Source organism: Polypterus senegalus, chromosome 8 (assembly GCF_016835505.1).
Source record: "Polypterus senegalus isolate Bchr_013 chromosome 8, ASM1683550v1, whole genome shotgun sequence".
NCBI classification, from domain to species: Eukaryota; Metazoa; Chordata; class Cladistia; order Polypteriformes; family Polypteridae; genus Polypterus; species Polypterus senegalus.
Window position 1 is genome coordinate 107,217,985 of NC_053161.1, and position 22,390 is coordinate 107,240,374.

At 38.5% G+C, this 22,390-nt stretch overlaps 1 protein-coding gene across 4 annotated transcripts in view; it reads left to right on the plus strand.

Annotated features, from left to right (window-relative positions):
- Positions 1–22,390, plus strand: part of si:ch211-59o9.10 (uncharacterized protein LOC561841 homolog) — a 52,346-nt gene that overhangs the window by 5,825 nt on the left and 24,131 nt on the right. For all 4 annotated transcript variants that reach the window (XM_039761565.1, XM_039761564.1, XM_039761566.1 and 1 more), the window contains exons 4-6: positions 14,517–15,102; positions 15,761–15,912; positions 20,500–20,535. In XM_039761565.1, the coding sequence (XP_039617499.1) occupies positions 14,517–15,102; positions 15,761–15,912; positions 20,500–20,535 (774 nt within the window). The remainder of the gene's footprint in view (positions 1–14,516; positions 15,103–15,760; positions 15,913–20,499; positions 20,536–22,390) is intronic.

Below are 22,390 nucleotides of genomic sequence, written 5' to 3' on the forward strand. Positions count from 1 at the left end.
ATGAAGTCTCAGTTTTGACCAGTCAAAAGATTTTAAATTTTCCAGGAGAATACACTAGATTTTTGTTGGTCAATTTCAGATGCATACAATCTTAAACCTAAAACTAAAATCTCAAGTTTTACAGGAGAAAACAAAGTAAATTATTTGGTCAGTTCCAAATAAATAAAGTAGGTATTAATACAAAATAAAGTCTCAAAAAATGGCTGGGAAACAAACCTACCAATAGGCAAACATTCTGTATGTATCCTCAGTACAAATTGAAGCAGCTTTCAAATGTAATATTCACTCAGTTGTGGTCAGCTTATGCTCCAAGGTAGAAGTCTGCACTGTGGTACTCGTGGGAGTATTGTGGGTGGGAGCTAGTTAGGGAAATTTAAAATTAAAACATATATTAATTCTCTCTGTATATATAATTAATTTGCCTAAGCAGTTAGGATGCATGCATGTACAGTCTTGCATACAGCCTTCTCAAGATTTTAAAGTCCGGAGACAGCCTTACATTCACAGCGGACAGCATTTAAAAAGGAGAATACAAGACTGAAAAATGGATGTCTTGACATTTGGCAATCATTTTCAATTGTTATTGATGGCTATGTCAACCAAGTACTTGCTGTGATAAATATACTAACATACAGTGAACATAAATCCGGCATCTCCGGTTTAAAGCTCCACATGTATGCAGTAGCAAAGGGTCCAACAAAACTGACATTCTTGCCAAACCTGACAAAAGTAGCAACTGACGCTAAAAGGAAAACTTGGGATAAATGAGCGGATTTTGTTTGGAAGAATATACACCCATACGACACAGTATCTGGTGGTGGCTATATTCAACCTGAGCAGTACCTAGTTGACATGGCAGACAAAATTAGAAAGTCTGAAGTTTAACAAGATACTGCCCTATCTGACAACTGTATTGTGGCATGTGGTAGAAAAGGCCAAAAACTATGTATGATATGCTAGAGACTGTTAATAATTATGGATGTGCTGTCACAATTGATATTTGGACCGTAAACTTTAAGGAAAACCTCTTTCATATCTGCTACCATCCATTAATTTGATGAGAGCTACAATATTGTGTCAAGGATGCTTTTTGTGACCCCGATTGAAGCAAGCATAATTAAAATGTGTGAAAACTTTGGCGCTTTACTGTTTGAAAACTTTTCAGAATTGACTGTTATTGATCGAGGAGCAAACACAATTGCTGCCTTGCACAGCCAAACCAGATTAAAGTGTACTGTTCACATTCTTAACACAATTCTTTGAAATGCTTTTACACCAGTAGTGATGGAGAAAGCACCCAAAGTTATCGGCTTCTGGCTATTGTAAAAAAAGTTAGGTATTTTAAACTTACTGGACAACAAGGCAAGCTTACAAGGTAACTCAAACAGGTCTGTGGAGACGAGTTATAGTGCTGAATTAATTACTGCAGCAATTTGACAATTAGTCGTATCAATTAAATTAAAGTGTATGTGAATTTCCCCTTGAGATGAATAAAGTATCTCCCTATCTATCTAGATCTCTCTATATCTATCGAAAGATAAAACTGTTTTCTCTTTTCTGAAACTGTTCAAAGATGCGATGACCAATTTCGAATCGGATATTACTGAAAGAATTTGTCAACAAACTGTTCAGCAGTTCACATTCTCTACAAAGTAGCAACATATCTCAGCCCAAAGCTTCTGTTTTTGTATATCTTTTAGCTAACAGGATTGCAAAGGTGCAGGTACAAGAAGAGATTTGTAAAAATTTGTAATAACTGGTTTGTAATGCAGTTACACTAAATTTAAAGAGTGCAGTGAAGTTCACTGGTCAGCTGTTACCAATGCCATCATTCATCTCAGATCTTGTGAGTAGACAAGGAGATGCCTGTATGTTCAGTGTTTTGTTTAGTTACAGTGTGCTTGTATTAATAAGCAAAAGGTACTTTGAGAAACTGCAGAGTGTTTATGCAACCAGTAATATGCCGACTGGTAAAGTGTATGTGTTAAGCTTAAACTAGTATGTGCAACTTGTACGTTGACAGCACCTATCTTCCGTCTCCATTCCACATTTTTGTGGAATGAATAACAGTGTTTAACATAGATCATACTTTAATTCAATATAAAATAGTAATTGGTTGCCTGTTTGCAAAGCTTTCACAAGACATGTTGCTTACACTGCTCTTTTTTTCTCCTCAGAAAAAGAGGTTCAGACTTGTGTTCAGAAATTACCACCTCCGTTTAATGAGATCATGTTAAATAGGCTTATCAACCATACATGAGTTTTTTCCTTAATGGAAGCAATTTGTTTCTGCAAGTGGGACTGGGACAAATGAGGCTATGTGTATGCAAGAGCGGAATGGTGTGCTTTGAGAGTGGGTGGGCATGGGTTTAAAAAAAATAAATAAATAAAAAATCCAAGACAAAAAAGAAATCCCATTAGTGCAGCACTTGCTTGGGCCCGACACTGTAAAGTCTTGCTTTGTGCATGCTCTAAATGATGATAGCACTGTTTCAGATGGTATAAAGGATTAATGGTATTCCTGTCTTTGTAGGAATATGCTTTTGACACAATTTGCAATGCACACTACTTTGCTTCTTGTCAGACTTTAAATAGCCAAAGTATCTCCACACTACCAACTTTCTCTGACCCTTTTTTTCAACAATGTTGTCTTTTGAGCCTTGGGATTTGTCCGTTGGGGTGACTTCTTTGGTAACACTGATTCCCATCTCCTCCCCACAACCCCATAGTTTTCATTATTATTTTCTGTTATTTTCTCTTTTATCTCGCTCCCACTCCTGACATACTGGTGTGCACTATGGAGTGCGATTACTGCCAAAAGTCCTTGTGCAAGGAAAATAAATTTTTGTAATCGCAACTGACATTTTGAGCACAATTTACAAGCGCAAGTTAACTTCAGGTGAACGTGCAGCCCAAACATTAGCACACGTGTTGTTGCCAGCTGCTATTATGATTAATACTGTGCGCGTCAGTCTAACCCGATGTGGCTGTAACTCTATTCCAGCCACATGTTTGGTTCGGTGCGACTCTATTCTCATTATCAATTACTTTTTGTGTTGTCTGTCAAAACATTGGTGGAATGAGTTCTTTGAAATTTCTATCAACTATGTCTTATCTTTCTACTGAAGAAAAGTTATTTTGCGATAATTATCTTATTTTATCGTCCAACCCTATCTGGTGCAATTCTAGAGAAAAGTCAAAGATGAATTTTTTTTTTCTTCCCATTTCATGTTTCTGTAAGAAGATCAAATCAATGTCATACTACTTGAGTGCAAAATAAATTATCTTTGAATGGGACTGAAACCAAAAAAAGTCTGTACTACCATGCCAGTCTGTCAGGTAGCTTGCAGTGCTGACTGCCCTAACATAAAGACAAAATTCTATGAAATAGAAGTATGATTATCCCTATCCATTATTGTAGTTTACAGCATCTTCTCTAATTTATGCATAGAATGTAACATAATTGCCCAAGTAATGAATGGTGTCGGTTTTTAGGTAAGATAGCTGCTACGGAGGGCTTTTTGCATGTCAGAAGCAAATGTGTACAGCAGTGCTTTCCAGCCTTTTTTCCTGTGGTGGCACACTTTTTGTAACTAATAAAATCCCAAGGCACATCACGATTCTACGAAATACAAAGACATTAACAGGGTTCCCATGCGTCCTGGAAAACCTGAAAATTTTGAGGGATATTTTCCAGTCATTGAAAAGACCCGGAAACTGATCGAAATGGACAAATGTCCTGGAAATAATCTTTCTTGTCCTGGAATTTTATTTCTGGTTTCGCTTTTTAATTTTTCTGTTTGAAACAGCTTGCTGTTCGTAAGTCTAGATATGATGACAGCTGAGCTAGGTCGTGGCCTCTGCTGCGCAATGTCTCCACCTACTGAGACATGTATAGACAATTATATTTGAGTTTTGACCCTCGTTTCTCTAGCTTGTCAGTAGCTGACAGGAGAACAGAACATCAGTTCATCACTTGAAATTTCTGCTGAGTGCATGACTGTAAGTATGACCACAGTGCATATGGTGCAATTGACAGTTTTGTTACTTCATACTGTCTAATGTGGACCCAGGTCACATATTAAACATGTTGATGCTAATTTCTGTTAGCCTGTTAATGGCAATTCCTATTAGGTGTTAGCATAGTGCTAATTGTCTGACGGTAATCAGAATCAAGAATACTTTATTGATCCCGGAGGAAATTGCTTAATCAATTTAAAATCATTTTGTAAGCCTACGTGGTCCCATTGTTAAGCAAATAAATTCAGTGAAACAAACCTAAAACAGCACGATAACAGTCTTAAAAAGAATTAGACTAAGAGCTACTGCCTTCATTTAAAACAAATAGGGCTTAGGCTACTTGAAGCCTACATCTAAATGCCTGTTCTTGTGTGTTTGTGTAGGTTCGTGTGATATCCTTGCAGCCGAGCAATCGCCACACAATAAATATTTGGCTTGTGCCGTTTATTTGCACAACTGAACACGCTTAACAGCTCCTGGCTCAACTTCTTATTCTAGCTTGCTTCCATTATTCCACAGAACGTTAGCTCCCTCTAGAGGAATTATATGGGTATGCTTTCACATTAAGTTTACCACAGTTAGTCTACAGAAACTCTGTACTGGATCAGCATTTCTATTTAGCCTACATTTTTGTACATTACTGTATTTAATGTTTTTGACACTAATAGGCAGTGTTGCAGGAAAAATAGTAGCCTATAATGGTTAATTTAGAGAATGTATTTCTAATTACAGAAGTGAGGGAAAGCAGAATCATGTCAAGGAGGTGTACGTTTAAGGAGGAATGAAAGATAAATCCTGAGTTCAGGGACTGGATAGGACATGTGACAGATAATGTACATCGGGCATACTGCAAGATATGCAAGAAAGCTTTTGATGTAGGCAACATGGGCATTTCTGCTGTTAAAAGCCATGCCGAAGGACAGAGACACAAGAGGGTCATGTCAAGTCAAGGCACAGGACCACGCATGACTGATTTCATCAATCAATCAATCAATCTCCCACCCCCCAAAATTCTGAAGCTAGCAGACAGGCAGCAGAATCAGAGAGTCAAGGAAGCAACGAGGTCCAGCCATCAACTTCTGTAACTCCACCTTAAGCTACACCCACAATCGGAGCTCATTTTTCAAGTGAAGCTGTTTTAGAAGCAGAGATCCGCTGGGTGATTAAAGTGGCCCTTTCCAAACATTCTTTCAATTCCTGTTCAGATATGGGTTCATTGTTTCACCTGATTTTGCCCAAAAATTCTCAAGTGGTGCAACAAAAGCAGTAATGCACATGGCATGCCTAGATCCAGTTACTATGATCAGCGATGAAAGGCGTGCCATCGCCATGTTGGAGAAGCTCTTATAGCTGCTTCTTAACGCCAAATGGCATACAGCAGAGGACTGTGACCAAATCCTGAGTGAGTACAAGATGTTCCTCACTGAGATGGTGCAGCACCATAAGGAGGAATTTGAAGGGTATAGAAGTAGCTCCTGTGGGCTGGACACATTCATGGGAAGATTTGCTGGTGACAAAGCAGAGTACGCTATTCTGTGGAAATCAATAAAAGACCTGTTCACATTGTCACATGGGCAACCAGCGGTCAAAAGAGGGTACTCTGTGAATAAGGACATGCTGGTTACAAATCTGAAAGGAAGGATTCTGATGTCTCTTTGCCTAATCCAAAATTCTTTGGCTGGTGGCTCATTTGATGGAGTATTGCCAAAGCCCCTCTTGCAGCATTGCAGAAATGCCAGGATGTGATATGTCCAATACCTTGATGATGGGGAAAAAAAGAAGAAAAAGGAAACTGAAAATGACAAGCAAAGAGAAGAGCTCCGCTCTGAAATCACAAAAGAGACAGAAAATAATCACTAGCATTGAGGCAATGCAAGAAGAAGCAGATGCAATGGCAGAGAAGGCTGAGAGAAAACTGAACTTTTACACTGCTCACAAAATCTAATGCCTGTTGTAAAAGTGTTGCTGAAAAACAGAAAGAGGTCATCGGTCTGGATGCAGTTTTATCAGACCTCAAGGAGCAACGCCAGCATTGTTTCTAAACCTAGGCCTACACCAGATGCCTTTTTCATAGGTTACACTACAGTGATTTATATATTGTTTGTTTTTTTTTCCAATATACTGGAGTTCAGGCTCTTATCCTTTTGTTCCTAGTATTCTTTCTAGTTTAGCCAAGTTTTCAACTTGGGGAATTGATGGCAAGGCAATCGTGATTTAAAATGGATGTATTTTGCTTCTTTTCCCACAAAGATAAGTTCTTTATTATAATCTTTGTCGTTAACTTATGTAAATTCTACAGCTGCTGTATTCCCAGTAAAGCCACCAGTTGAAAGTTAACTCTGACTTTGTTTTGTCGCGTGCCAATTGTTGCATATATTAGTGCTATAGGCATCATACACATGATATAGGCAATAAACTGGCTTTATGCAGTTTTGTTTAATACAAACATTGTACATAAATTTATTCGATACAATGACATAATATGTAATATGCAAGTAACTTTTACTGAATGAAATTAGGTCACTATGGTAGCCTATTTCATGGTGTGATCAACAGCTCTATACTGAACATTATGGAATTTCTCAGTATATGTCAGTGTTTGGATAATTTTCCACAATCCAAGAGGCATTTATTTCTTTAAAAGAGTTTTGCAGTTTAAAACAGTTTGTAACAAGAGGTCAAACAACTCCATTATACATCAGTGCATTAATTGGTGTTGCCTTTATGTAATTTAGCATATCGGTGACACTAAGTCCCTGCATAATCAAAGAGAAATTAAAATGGCGTTAAGCCTGCGACTAAAGTGTATGACTGTATGACCATATCCTGTCATGAATTTCTGGAAAAAGCTCCTGGAAATGTCCTGGAAAATGTTTCCTTAAAGAGTAGGAACCCTGCATTAAGTATCATACATGTGCTAAATTGTCTTGACTACCAGGGATACCATCAAAAAAATCGGTTTGGCGATTGGCATTTGCTGACACAGCACTTAGTGAGCATTCGTTTGCCCACTTTACCTTGGCCCTGCAAGGCTCCATGGCGAACATGCACCCTGGTTGGTGGACTCTCTACATGTCTCCTGGCTGCTGCAGTGGTTTCTTAAGTGCTGTGTCTGCAAAATGGCGATCGCAGAGCTGCTTTTATGTCAGCTTTTCCAGGTAGTCCTGTCCTCCTCAAAGTTTTTTTTTTTTGGATTTAATTTTATTAAAATCGCATAACATTCTATACAAATCAAGTTTTACAAAAATAGATTTGAAAACAAATCAACCCCCACCCCTGAGAGAGAGAGAGAGCTTGGCCAGCAGAGAAAAACTTTAAGCTAGTAAAGATAAGTAAATAGATAAATGAATAACGATAAATGGAGTAAAATAGGGGTGATAACCTGCTTCCTCAATTTAAATGCTTATTCTAAAATGTTATTGATTAGATCCTGCCAGGTTTTGAAAATGTTTGGTACAGATCCTCGAACTGCCAATTTTGATTTTTTTTCCAATTTCAAATCATATATTACATCAGTTACCCACTGACTTAGAATAAGAGTGTTAGGATTCTTCCAGTTGAGCACAATAAGTCTACTTGCCAATAGTGTAGTAAAGGCAATTACAGTTTGTCGTCCTCCACTTTAGGCCGATCTGGAAGTACCCCAAACACAGCTGTTAATGAATTAGGAGGGATTGTGACACCAAGGGTGTCTAAAATCATTCTGGACCAACATTTTTAAATGCCTTTCAATTTGATGCACATCCAAAACATATGGCCCAGTGAGGCTGGAACTTGATTGCAGCGTTCGCAGGTTGGGTCTTGTCCTGGCCCAGTGAGGCTGGAATTTGATTGCATAGTTTGCAGGTTGGGTCTTGTCCTGGAAACATTTTGGACGCTTTAAGCGAGATAGCTGTGCCCAATATATAATTTAGAGTTGAATAATTCTATGTTTTGCGCATATGGAGCTCGAGTGAATTCTTTGTGTTGCTATCTGTCACTCCTCTTCTGAGATGTTTAGTGAGTGATCCTTTTCCCACTATAATTTTGGATCTTTGAAAGGGAGGGACTGTAAAATAGTTTTATATATTACGGAAATGCTTTCCCCTAATGTGATTTGGGAGACGTTCCGTGACAAGACCCTGAAGGTTGTTGAGGGTTGTGTTTGTGTTACCGGTGTTCCCAGAAGGAGGTGTTTCATCTTGCAGGGCACCCTGGATATCATTGAGAGGAGTCGCAGCGCACGGCTCAATGGCAACTCTGGTCTATACCGTGAACTGAGAAGGACGGCTGCGAGGGCTCGGAGGGCAGATAAAGAGAGGCATCTGTTAGAGGAATTTGTGAGCAAGACACACCATCTGTGGTCTAGCGACCCACATCCTGCTTACAGAGGAATGAAAGCGTTACGCACATCTGAATCTGTTCCTCAGAGAGTCGCAGTCAGGGAAACTGATGGAATGGTCCTTTAGGATGACACTGCAGTTGTGACCCACTGGGCTGGCTACTTTGAGCAGTTGTTCAAAGCTGATCCTCTGGCTAGGACGTTGGATATCTCTGGGTCCACGGTTCTTGACGCTGATCCTCCAATTAGCTGTGAACCACCCAGTCTCACTGAAATTACACAGGTGGTGAACCAGCTGATTGCAGCAACTACAGGGGGGATAACATCACTCTTGGTGCTGGGTAAGGTCCTTGCTAGGGTCATCCTCAATAGGATCTGTGATCACTTGCTCACCTACCATCGACCGGAACAGTCTGGTTTTACGCCTAAGAAGTCTACAATCGACCGCATCCTGGCACTGATGGTTCTCATGGAGCGCAAACGTGAATATCGACAGAATTCCTTTGCAGCCTTTGTCGATTTTCGCAAAGTGTTCAACTCAGTTGATCGAGCTGCCCTGTGGGAAATCCTGAGGGTTCACGGGATCCCCTCGAGGTTGCTGGATATCATGGCTGGCCTGTACACTGGTACTGCGAGTGCTGTGGAGAGTGGAGACAGGACCTCAGCGTTTTTCCCAGTTGATTCTGAGGTTTGTCAGGGGTGTGTTCTTGCTCCTACTCTGTTCAGTGCTTGTATGTATTGGGTGTTGTGGGGTCCAGCGGCTGAGGGGCATCTCTTGGTGAAGAAAGATTCACGGATCTTGACTTTGCTGACGATGCTGTGATCTTCGCTGAGTCAATGGAGGCTCTGATCGGGGCGCTCGAGAGAGTTAGTGAGGAGTCAGTGTGTCTGGGCTTGTGAGTGTCCTGGATAATACCCAAGATCCAGGCCTTTAATGACCTCTTGGGCATAGCCATCAGCAGTGTGTCTGTTTGCGGAGAGAATGTTGACCTTGTTGAGAGGTTTACTTACCTTGGCAGTGACATTCATGTCTCTGGTGACTCTTCCTGTGAAGTCAGTAGATGGATTGGGAGAACATGGGGGGTCATGAGGTCGCTGGAAAGGGGTGTGTGGCGTTCCTGATATCTATGCAAAAGGACGAAGGTCCAAGTCTTTAGAGTCCTGGGGCCTTATTCATAAACTGCGTACGCACAGAAATGTTGCGTAAGAACGTTTCCACTTTCAAATCGCGATGTAAAAACCTAAACTTGGTGTAAAGCCACGCACATTTCCACGGTACCTCATACCCTGTCGTACGCAAGTTCTCCGCTCGGTTTTGCAGACTGGCAGCACCCAGCGTCAAAGCAGTGCTACTGTTCCTGTGTGGTTTATTTTTCATTTTCAGATCCACATTACTGACGCGGCTTTTTTAAGATGAAGATTAAGATTTTTAAGATGAAATGTAGCAAAATATGTTATACAGATAAAACTTTAACTTCATTTAAATAATCTATATTGTTAATAATTAAAGCCGGTGTTGCTACGCAAGCAAGGATCTGGCGCTCCACTCATGATTTTTAATGCCTCGCTCTGTATGCTTCACTGGGACTGGCGTAAAGGATTGAAATATCTTCGTAGTACATGTTTAATTATTCTATGTTCCTTAAAAGTTTTGAAGAATCGATGTTATAGGCTTACAAGTGGCTTAACGTCTATTACAAAGCTGATTGTGTGGGGATCGGTTACTTGGAGAAAGAAAAGGAAGGACAGGAATTGAAGGATAGTAAGTTTGAAAGAGATAGTACTGCAGGGACGGCCTTAGGCATGTGCAAACTGTGCACCTGTACAGGGCCGCCAAGCCAATATATATTAAATATAAAACAGAAAGAGAAAATAATGACACAGCTAAAAACGCAGCGGCAAGTTTCGGCAAAAGTTAAACGCTTGTGTTATAAGCACGAGGCGGCTATGCAATGTCCGCAACGGACGTAGCCTTCCGCCGTGCATAAGATACCATATTAGTGGGTGAAGGGGCCACCGATTCTTTCTCTGCCCAGGGCCGCCCCGGAGTACTCCTGCAATAAACTTTCATTGAAGGTCGCGCACAGTCACTGCACCACTGTGAAACCCATGTTTAATAACATGCTTTAACTCCTATCATCATGAAAATGATATCCCGTATACATCTCAGTATTTTAGTTATTCAGAGAGCTGTAATATCTCTAATGTAATAGATTCTGTGTCCTGTCGGAGGAAGAGAGCCGGTTTAGGAAGCGCATAGTGATTCACACACACAGAGCCCATAGAAGAACACATACAAAACAAAGCATTTAACGTGCTACTTTAATTAGAGAAACTGATTAAACGGTTTTAAGATGAAGTTTATGATGATCTACTTTAATAACAAAATAAACTACGTGATTAAAGTGGAAATTTCGAGATTGAAGTTGACATTTCATGCTTTTTCCCCACTGTGTGCCTTTTTTTTCGTCTCTGTACCCTAATAAGCTTTCATATGACACTCAGATGTTGGGCTGCGACTCGCCTTTTCACGGCGACTTTGATATCTGTCAACTTATTTTTTATTTCAGGCACTGTGCGACTTTGAACTTGAGCTATGTCAGTATATCAACTTCCTTTTGTTGTTTATACCAATGTTTAAACCAACAAATAGTATGTTTTTCCTTGCCTCCACTTGGTATTTGCTGAAATTCTTCCATTTTCCCTCTTGCTTTTCCCATTGTCTTTTCACAGGACATGGAACTTAAGGGCTATTTATATTGATTTGCATATTCAAAGGGGTGTAATTCTGGGAGGAGTTGGGCGGGACAGCAGACGCGTACACAAGCGTTACTTTTCATGCTGACCAGAATTTATGTAGCAGAAGAACGCGGATGTTGGCGAATGCACAGATTTATGCATCTGGATTTTTCTGTGCATAAGCACATTTTGGCTTTTGTGCTTACGTCCTATTATAGTGTGAGTTCTACGCACGGCGTTATGCATGAGGACCTTGGTGCTTCCTGTCTTGCTAGACATGGATGCTATCCAGTGACCTGAGATGAAGACTGGACTCCTTTGGTACTCTGTCTCTGGAAAATCCTTGGGTACCATTGGTTTGACTTTGTGTCGAATGAGAGGTTGCTCATGGAGTCCCAAATGAGGCACATTACTTGCATTGTGAGGGAGCGTCAGTTACGGCACTATGGCCATGTGGTGCATTTGCCAGAGGGTGATCTGGCTCGTAAGATCCTCATTGTTGGGGACCCGTGTGGCTGCACCAGGCCAAGGGGTCGCCCACTTAACATGTGGCTGCGGCAGATGGAGGGTCATTTCCAGAGGGTGGGACTGGACCGCGTGTCTGCCTGTGGGGTTGCAAGCAGGGATCCCGAGTTGTTTTGCCATGTAGTGGGTGTGGCAACACACTGTACCAGTGCATGCTCCCCAACTTGACTTGACATGTCTTCTCTACTGTCCTCAAGACTGATCAGTATTTTTTTGGCATAGAGGTAGGTGGGAGGTGAGGAAAATTGGTCAGGTTCTGTTTAACAAAGTTTCTAATTTGGAGGTAGTAAAAGAAATGTATTGCTGGAAAGTTTACACTTGGAGTGTAATTTTTCGTAGGATGCAAAGATGTTGTCTATGTACAGATCTCTAAGTGATTCATTCCCGCATGTTTTCCAGACATTAAAAACTGCATACGTTTGTGAGGGATGAAAAAGGTGGTTCTCATGCAGAGGTGCCACAGATAAAAGCTTCTCTATCTTAAAATACTTCCTACATTGGTTCCATATTCTGAGAGAGTGATGCACAATTCGGTTTTTAGTATATTGGTGACAACTTGTATTTATCGGGGTACAAAGCAAGGAATATAAAGAAGTGCTGCATGATTTTATTTCTATTGCTAACCAAGCCTGTGTATGTTCCTCTATTTGTGTCCATGTCCAGGGTTTTATATTTTGTATATTTGCTGCCCAGTAATAAAATTGAAAGTTGGGCAGAGCCATGCCACCTTCTCTCTTAGGTCTTGTGTAGGGTCACCCTTTGGATACATGGAGTCCTCGGACAGATCTTGACCACCTAACTAGTGCGCTTCTCTCATGTCAGGACCCAGGAGCATTACACTATTGTTTCCACAGAACACCAGTTGAAAAACCAGACATTGGGGTTGGCGAGCGAAGCCCACTAGTGTACTGAATACAATTATCAAGTCATTGAGGATGGTATTTGTGATGTTTTAACCCAAGTTTTTAATGTATACCATTTAGGACATTTATACTTTCAATTACTAGGGGGCAAAGCCAACCCCCGTGTTTAGTTTTCAGGATACACACCTGTAAGATTTTATTTTTTTTTTCTTTGAATTGTTGCTATTTCATTAGTTTCACTTTTATTTCCAAACTTCTGTAAAAACAATATTTGGAATCTTTCGTGTCCCAATATGCTGAATCTTTTAAATGAGGTCTGTGAGACTTGTGTTTAATGACTTTGTACCTTAATTTAAGATAAGTTTCTCTGTTTGGAATTTCAGAACTTTTTTTTTTTTTTGCAAAGGAAACAATAAATGCATGTGAATTAAACCCCATTTTAAAAATTTTTTGACTTAAACAAATTTCCTTTTGTTTGTGTCAATGCAATCTCTTGGCTCCAAGTCTCATGTTTACGGTCCCCGCGAGACGGTCTTTTTTGTCTTGCGGGTCTTTTTAAAATATCTTTCGAGAACTTCTGAGAAGATGATGTATCGCTGCCTTGCTATTACATTCCAGGATTTTTTTTTATATATAGAGAGATGTCAGTCTTTATTAGTGCATTCAAAATCTACAGTCGTTTCAACCATTTTGGTTTTACTTTGACACGTCTGTTTTATATACTATATTAATTTTAGAATTAACACAATTTTTGTTGGTGCTTATTTTTTGTAGGTGCCTATAATACCTTGGTTTCTTTCTTATTGCCGTCTTTTTATTTTACCTTTTTAGGAAGATATTCAAATTTAGGTTGTAGTTGCTCAAGTAGTATTTTATTAAAAGCTTGGGTTTTCGGTTTATTAAGTTTAAGCTATGCTATTCAGTTTTTTAAAATTCCTTTTGTGTCTACATTATTTTTCTGATTCAGTGTATTTACTTTATGATTTAAGTACTTATTTGATGTTTAAACTAGGGGGCTTTGCCCTGCTCGCTTCTCTTGCCAAACCTCCCAGCCCGCGGTGCGCGCCAGACGCTTCACGTCTGTGCCGCTCGTGTATGTGAATTTCACTTTCACCAAACAACAAATCTTTTAATTCTCGTGGATTTACTTAGTTTAAATCCGAACAATATATTCAGTCTTTTTTTTCACTCTTCTGTTATTTCATCGAGTAATAATTTCCATTTGTTTGCGCTACTGCGATCATTTACTAACATTTTTAATCCTTTCCTTATCTCTAACTTAATCTGCAACTGTATCGCTCCAGCGTTTTTGAATTCTTTATGAAGTTCTACATTGTCATCTACTCTTTGTCTTATTTCCAGCCCCGGGCATGGTTAAATCTCTTGGCACAAAGCCTCATCTCGCAGGACATGAAAGTATCTCTCTGAAAAAGTCGCATCGCGTCTCGTCCTAGGCTGAAAAGTCTTGTCTCGTCCCAGGATTTGTTTTTTTATTATAATGGAGAGATTTTTTTTTTTTTTAATGTTCAATGCGATTTAATCATGCATGATTAATTACATTCAATGATGCGATTTAAATAGTTAATTTTTATTGATTCCCAACATAATATGCATACCCTAATGGAATCTATGAAAGCTATACCAAAAATGTCTATTTACTGTAATTTTGTCATACTTTCCTCTGTACCATATGTGGAAATGGTATATTGTAACTATTTCATTTCTATAGGTCCCTTTGACAGTACTAGGTATTAAAAAGTGTCAGATGTAGTTCTCCTGGTGTGCTGCATTTTTATTTGTATTTTAGTTTTAACTATTAGTTTGTGTAATTTTTACTGCAGTGTAATTTAGTTTGCTGTTTAAGTAACATTGCATGGTAAATACTTTTGTGTTAAAGAAGACTGCTTAGATGCCTTAGTGTTCTAGGTATATCTCAATGACTTAGAAATTCATGAAGAGGCAAAAAGTATTCAGAGAGCATAAAAATACTGTGCAAGACAAATTAAAATTTTTTCAGGTGATTATTAAATTTATATTTTTTATTGCAGGGTTTTTCTCATAGCATTGCCAACAAACAGAAAATGATTATTAGTAAGGACACAAGCACATCAAGTTTTATTCAGGAATCTCCAAAAATAAAACGAAGAAGAATTGATCTGCTTGATAATCCCCGGCAGCCAAATATTAAGGACAATGAAAAACCTAGCTGTAGCACTTCAGCAAACATCGGCTGTCCATTAAATGGACCTTTGTCTTCTTGCTTCTTGATGGATTCAGGAACATCTACATCCAGGGACATGTTGCCTGGTGTTTCATGTTCACGTCATGGTATTCAACAAAAGTCTTATAATTTCGAGCTTTTACTGGAGGGGGAAAGACTTGTCACACGTGCTTTGCTCAAAGATGTGGAAAAACCTATATCTGCAAGTCATCGATTGGAAGCACATAAAACTGGAAAGTCTGTTTCAAAATCAAAAAGGCAAATGCAAGTTGGTAAAACTGAATCCCTATCCAGCATAACAAACAATGTTGCATTGAATAAATCTAGCAGAGGATCACCAACGGCTAGTTGTTCTACCGCAGCTGAGATGTCTAGCTCCAGTGGAGACTCAAAAAGGCATAATCTAACCAAAGGTAAAAATAATTAAAAAAAAAAAAAAAGCTTTGAGAGTACAGGTGTGACATGATCGGTTTCCTATTGGTGTTCATAACTCCAAATATGAACTTATAGTAAGAATGTATGTTAATGGAAATAATGGCAAATATGCTAATGCTTTATTACTTATTTTACAGAAAAACATTTGTTTTTTTGCTCTACTCATTTTTTTAATATTGTACATGCCATCTTTGACGAGGGATTGCTCAGGGTGTTCCCCCCCCCACCCGTCCCAGCAGCTATACTTCCTGAGACAACACAGTTGGGATATGTACTTGGGGTACTGGGATTTACAAGCCACATCTTCCACAAATCGGCTAAATGGCCAGTTGCTAATTGTTTTGCTGCTGAAAGTTACTTTTAGTAACGTGGACTAAATGGTAACAAAGGTCCACCTCTAACCTTTGTGGATAACTGGTAATTTTGGAAGGAAAAGTCTGTCTCTTCCTCTGATTTAATTTTATGTCATCATGTTTTGTGACATGCACAGCTTTGAGAATAAACAATGTGTCAAGGGTAGTGATGGGCATTATTAGCTGTCCTTTGTTATGACATTTTTGTATTAGTACAGTGTGTATTTGACAAATTTTAAAAACCAATGGAGGCTGTCAATAAATTGAGTTTTTGTAAATGCAGGACAGAATCATAACTTCCGTAGAAGTCATTTGTCACCTAAGAATAATGAAAAAGAGGAGTTGATAATCATAGATGACGACGATGACAGTGATGATTGTGCTGTACGTGCAGCTCAGATAGAAGAAGATAGAGCCTTTGCTCTAAGTCTTCAGGTATGTATGTGTTAAGTGTATCTTTAACTTTTTTCTTCTTTGCTCTTAAAAATATATTTTGGATTATTTAGAAATACAACCACTAATCGAGGGATATTAATAACACTGATGGAAATTTTTTTTTTTTTTTTTATTCTTTTGCAACAAATTTTATTATATAGTTGGGTGTTAATATCTCATGTATGCCTATCTCGGAGAGAGGCAAGACAGATATGAATCAAACAACATTTATTTATATAGCACATTTTCATACAAAAATTAAATGTAGCTCAAAGTGCTTTACAAAATGAAGAATAGAAAAATAGACACAATAAAAAATAAAAATAAGTCAACATTAATTAACACAGAATAATTAAGGTCCGATGGCCAGGGTGGACAGAAAAAAAAATAAAATCTGCAGGGATTCCAGACCAAGAGACTGCCCAGTCCCCTCTGGGCAATCTACCTAACATAAATCAAACAGTCCTCTTTGTATTTAGGGTTCTCATGGAAGGACTTGATGATGATGATGGTCACGTAGACTTCTGGCTTTCAGTCCATCAATGTTGGAGCATCATGATGCTTTGAGTAGGTGGTGGTGGCGCAGGCCGCCACCACAAAGAAACCAGAAAAAGAAACAGAAGAGAGAGTTGGGGTCAGTACGGATTTTGGAGCCACTATGAATAGTTATTATGATGAATTGAACATACAGAGTATCAGTATTAAGTTAAAGTGAAGTTATAAAAAGGCCATGTTAAAGTAATGTGTTTTCAGCAGTGTTTTAAAGTGCTCTACTGTATTAGCCTGGTGAATTCCTATTGGCAGGCTATTCCAGATTTTAGGTGCATAACAGCAGAAGGCCGCCTCACCACTTCTTTTAAGTTTAGCTTTTGGAATTCTAAGGAGACACTCATTTGAGGATCTAAGGTTACGATTTGGAATATAAGGTGTCAGACATTCCGATATATAAGATGGAGCGAGATTATTTAAGGCTTTATAAACCATAAGCAGTATTTTAAAGTCAATCCTGAATGACACAGGCAACCAGTGTAGTGACATCAAAACTGGAGAAATGTGTTCGGATTTTCTTTTCCTAGTTAGGATTCTAGCAGCTGCATTCTGCACTCGTTGCAAGTGATTTATGTCTTTTTTGGGTAGTCCTGAGAGGAGTGTGTTACAGTAATCTAGTCTACTGAAAACAAAAGCGTGAATTAATTTCTCAGCATCTTTCAATGATATAAGAGGTCTAACTTTTGCTATGTTTCTTAAGTGAAAAAATGCTGTCCTAGTGGTCTGATGAATATGCGATTTAAAATTCAGATTACAGTCAACAGTTACCCCTAAATTTTTTACTTCCGTCTTAACTTTTAATCCTAATGCATCAAGTTTATTTCTGATAACCTCATTGAATCCATTATTGCCAATTACTAAAATTTCAGTTTTCTCTTTATTTAGTTTGAGAAAATTACTATTCATCCATTCAGAAATACCAGTAAGACATTGTGTTAGTTGGAGTCATCAGGTGCTATTGATGAGTACAGCTGTGTGTCATCAGCATAGCTGTGGTAGCTCACGTTGTAACCTGAGATAATCTGACCTAACGGAAGCATGTAGATTGAGAACAGCAGCGGACCCAGGATAGAGCCTTGTGGAACACCATATCATGATATCATATGTCTTTGAGTTGTGATTACCACAACTCACAAAGAATTTTCTACCTGCCAGGTAGGATTCAAACCAATTTAAGACACTGCCAGAGAGGCCCACCCATTGACTAAGGCGATTTCTAAGAATATTGTGATCAATGGTGTCAAATGCAGCACTCAGATCTAAGAGGATGAGAACAGATAAATGGCCTCTGTCTGCATTTACCCACAAGTCATTTACTACTTTAACGAGTGCAGTTTCTGTGCTGTGATTTGTTCTAAAACCTGACTGAAATGTATCAAGAATAGCATGTTTATTGAGGTGGTCATTTAACTGCATAATGACTGCCTTCTCTAGAATTTTACTTAAGAAGGGCAGGTTAGAGATGGGTCTAAAATTTTCAAAAGCAGAGGGGTCAAGATTATTTTTCTTGAGCAGGGGTTTAACTACAGCAGTCTTAAGACAGTCTGGGAAGACCCCCGTATCTAATGACGAATTTACTATGTCAAGAATATTGTCAATTAGCACGCCTGATACTTTGAAAAACCTTGTTGGTATTGGGTCAAGGACGCAGGTGGAGGGTTTCAGTTGAAAGATTATACTATGTAATTCAGGTAAATCTATCCTGGTGAAAGATTTAATTTGTTTATAATGGAGTACCGGGCTTTGGAGGTTCTGCAGTGTTGGGGAGATATACAATGTTATCTCTAATATCATTAATTTTTTTTATTGAAAAATACAGCTATGTTCTCACAGGTTTCACTGGAAGTATTCTTGGGGCATTCCTTTGTGTTACCTGGGTTTAACAGACGATCAATTGTTGAAAATAAGACTCTGGGATTACTAGCATTGTTATTTATAATATTAGAGAAATAGCAGCCTCTCAAGGCGGACTGTGTTATTGTATTCTGTTATTTTAACCTTCAATATCTCATAATGGATAGTTAGTTTAGTTTTCCTCCATTTACGCTCAGCTCTACGACATGTTCTTTTAAATCAGACACTCTTTGGGTCTTCCATGGAATACATGCTAGAAGATTTTTAACTGTCTTTTCAGGTGCAACTATGTCAACAGCAGCTCTTACTTTAGAATTAAAGTTTTCCACTTTACTATTTACATTATCCTCGCTATTATAGTTGGCACTATAAACGGACTGATTGCTTAGAATGTTTGTAAGTTTTAAAGCTGCTGATGAGTCAAAGAAGCGTTTTTTAACAAAATGCTTCTCATGAGTGTTTTCTATCTTTATTTCTACATTAAATAGTAGAAGGAAATGGTCTGATAGACCGATATCAATGACCTGCTTTATATCAACTTTAAGTCCTTTAGCAATCACTAAGTCTAACGTGTGACCTGCTTTATGTGTAGGTTGATTAACGAGCTGTCTCAAATCAAAAGAGTCCAGGAGGTTCATGAATTCTTTTACTTTTGGTCACACTGATTGTCGATATGAAAGTTAAAGTCGCCAACTATTAAGAGTGTGTCATAGTTCGTAATTAAAATTGACATTAAGTCAGAGAATTCCTCAAAGAAAGACGCGTTATATTTAGGAGGTCTATACACGGATAATACTAGAACATGAGAATCTCCATGAATAACAACGGTGAGATACTCAAAGTACTTAAATTTACCAAAACTAACATCTTTACATTTTAACCGGCTCGAGTAAATGTTTGCCAAGCCACCCCCCTTTTTTCCCTGGCGGTCTGCATGAGTAAAACTGTAATCCGGATACGCAGATGAATGAATAACAAAGACAGAATCCCATGCAGCTGGGAGTTGTGTATGCTTTGTCTATATTTGCATGTATTAACTTGTACATATGCGTATATTTGAGTGTATGTTTCGATAGAATGGCCTGTTGTCCAAAGTTGAATCCTGTTTTTCCGTAAGTGCAACCAGCACAGACTCCTTGGGTTCCTTGCATCTTTATGTGGAGTAAGTGAGAACCGTGTAGAATACTCTTGTCAATTTCGTAATTAGAAGCCAGGCCCAGCCGATAATGAAACGTGGAATTTTAATTATATTGCTTGTTGGTGATTTCATTCTTCCAAGACACATCTTTATCACTTTTGTAGATCTTTCATTTTCTGTGATTATCCATATTCTGTGGTCCAGAACAAATGTGTACCTTGTGGTCCTTCCCTTTTCTCTCATCTATTTCAAAATATATTAACATAGATACTTAAACCTTGTCTATATTCATAATTAAAATGGAAGCACATTAACCTCATTATTAACCGATGGCTAGTGAAGAAAATAGGCAACAATTAAGACCTTAATGCAGCTATTTAAAACTAAAATAGGCAATTTACGGCTCTGAATCATAACCAACAAGTTTAAAACTAAACACAAAAAACAAATATTGGTTTATTAGTAAATTGGTTCTGATTAGAAATTTGCTTAAAGAAAAAATCTGCAGCCACTCTGAACCTCCAGGATCGGCGTTGAGTACCCCTGCTCTGGAGAATTTTGTGATATTTAATTACAATGATACGGATCTGTTTTTTTTTTTTTTTTATCTCTGAGTTTGTCTAGAATTTTGTGTTTTGTTGTTTAGGAACTGTATGATTTAAATTATTGATGGAGTTGGTTACTTTGCAAACACAAAATAAATCATTTTAAAATAAATGTTGAGGAAATAATATACTTTTTTGTGAAATTCAAAATTGCACATTTGCTTTATGCAGCAACCAAGTGATGTATTTTTAAACATTGTAACTGTAGTTTCTGGCTTTAATTATGTTTGTATAGTTGAATTAATTGATACTTTCAGGTTACAGTGTAGTATATTAAGCTGTTTTTCCTTTTGCTCAATATGTTTGAAAATTTTCAAACTGCAAAATGTTGACAGGTTACTTGCCAACTTTGCTAACCAAACTTAGAAGCTTTGAGTGTTTTTTTTTTTTTTAAAACGTCTGTAATCTGCACTTACTGTAAAAATTTTTTTTTTTTTTTAGGCAGTATTTGACAGCGAATTGGAGAGTGAACCATCTGTAAGTATGAAAGTGCTTATGTCAAAACAAATGTAAAAAATGATTGTAATTAGTATTAAAAATACTTTTAAGAAAAATTCTATTGGTGTGGTTCAGGGTCTTTAAAATAGTACAGTAAGACTTCGGTTCATAACCATAATTCGTTCCAAAACTCGGTCGTGAACCGAAGCAACTTCCCCCATAGGACTGTATGTAAATACAATTAATCCGTTCCAGACCATACGAACTGTATGTAAATATATATATTTAAGTTTTTAAGCACAAATATAGTTAATTAAACCATAGAATGAACACCATAATAGTAAACTAAATGTAAAAACATTGAATAACACTGAGAAAACCTTGAACAATAGAGAAAACTAACACTGCAATAGTTTGCGCTATAGAGCTACCAACTGCCGGCTAAAAGCACTTTTTAAATGAGTTTTAAGCACAGGGAAAAAAATGAACATTTGAAAAAATCCGTAATTTGATAAACCACCAAGAAAAATAACATTGCAACCATGCACGCTATGAACAGATTGCTGGAAACAGAAGTGAAAACAAAATCAAGCCCAGTGCATTCTTTAACTGCCCTCCTACCTTAAGGCCGGAATTATACTTCACACTACGCGACACATGCTGCAGCGGACGCTCCTGCTACGCAAGCGTTGTAGTGTTCATACTTGTGCGCGCGCTTTACGTAAATCTGGAGGAATCCACCAGGTGGCAGTGCGAGAAATTATCACGGTGAGAACATGTTCGGCTTCTCTGTGTTGTGAATTGCCTAGAACACCTATTAAATTGTGATGACACTTTACCGCAATATCTCTGAAAAGGATGTTTATCGATTAAATCCATCAATCCAGGGACGTGTCCATTCCAGAAAGCATTGGGCACGAGTGAGAAACAGTCCCTTAATGAGGCCTCAGCTCATCGCAAGGTGACTACAAGCACACACATACACTAGCGTCATTTTAGTGGCCCCAAATCTGCATATCTTTGGAAGGAAACCGGAGCACAGTGTGGAATACAAGCAGGAAATACCAGCAACAACTCCCTGCGAGACAGCAGTGCTATTGCTCCGCCACTGTGACACCCCCATGTGTGTAATTATTCCCCCATGTGTGTATTTATTAACAGTATTCATTATTTAAATGAAATATATGTAAAATGTAACACACATTTTAATGCATTTCATCATGAAAGTGATATCAAGTATAAATCTAAAGATTCTAAATGTGCAGAGAGTTGGAATATCATACATTTAATTTGTTCTGTGTGGAGATCTGTTGCTGCTTTCCGCTGCTGAAGCAAAATGCCGACATACAGATGCATTCGTGGCGCTTTTATATTCAAGCGTCGCATATTCCCGATCGTAATGACACGATACATTTTAAAAATATCACATACCATCTTTTGTGCTGTCTGTTTTTTTTTTTTTTACTTTACCTTCTGTCCGGTCCAAGAAGCTCGTAGCGATTAAAAACTGGGATGATGTTTACGACGGTCTGCCTGTGTGTGTGCGCGCGCACGTGTGCCTCTCTCGCGCTGCCTGTGTGTGCACGCACTCTCTTCTCACTCGCTCTCACTCTTGCTATCTCTCTCTCTTGCACGCTGCACAGGGAGAGACTGTACAAACCGAAAGGGAAACTGGCTTGTTCGTATACCGAGTGTGTGTTTGGCGAACTTTTTGGTCGTAAACCGAGTTGTACGTGTACTAGGACGTTCGTGAACCGAGGTTCCACTGTATTTACAAATATGTTATGACACCCTTAAATCCATATTAAGCAATGCAGATTTAAACAGCCTCCAAGCTCAATACATGTTTTGTGTCTGATCTAGCTTAAATGGACCAGGACAGTTGAAATTAAAA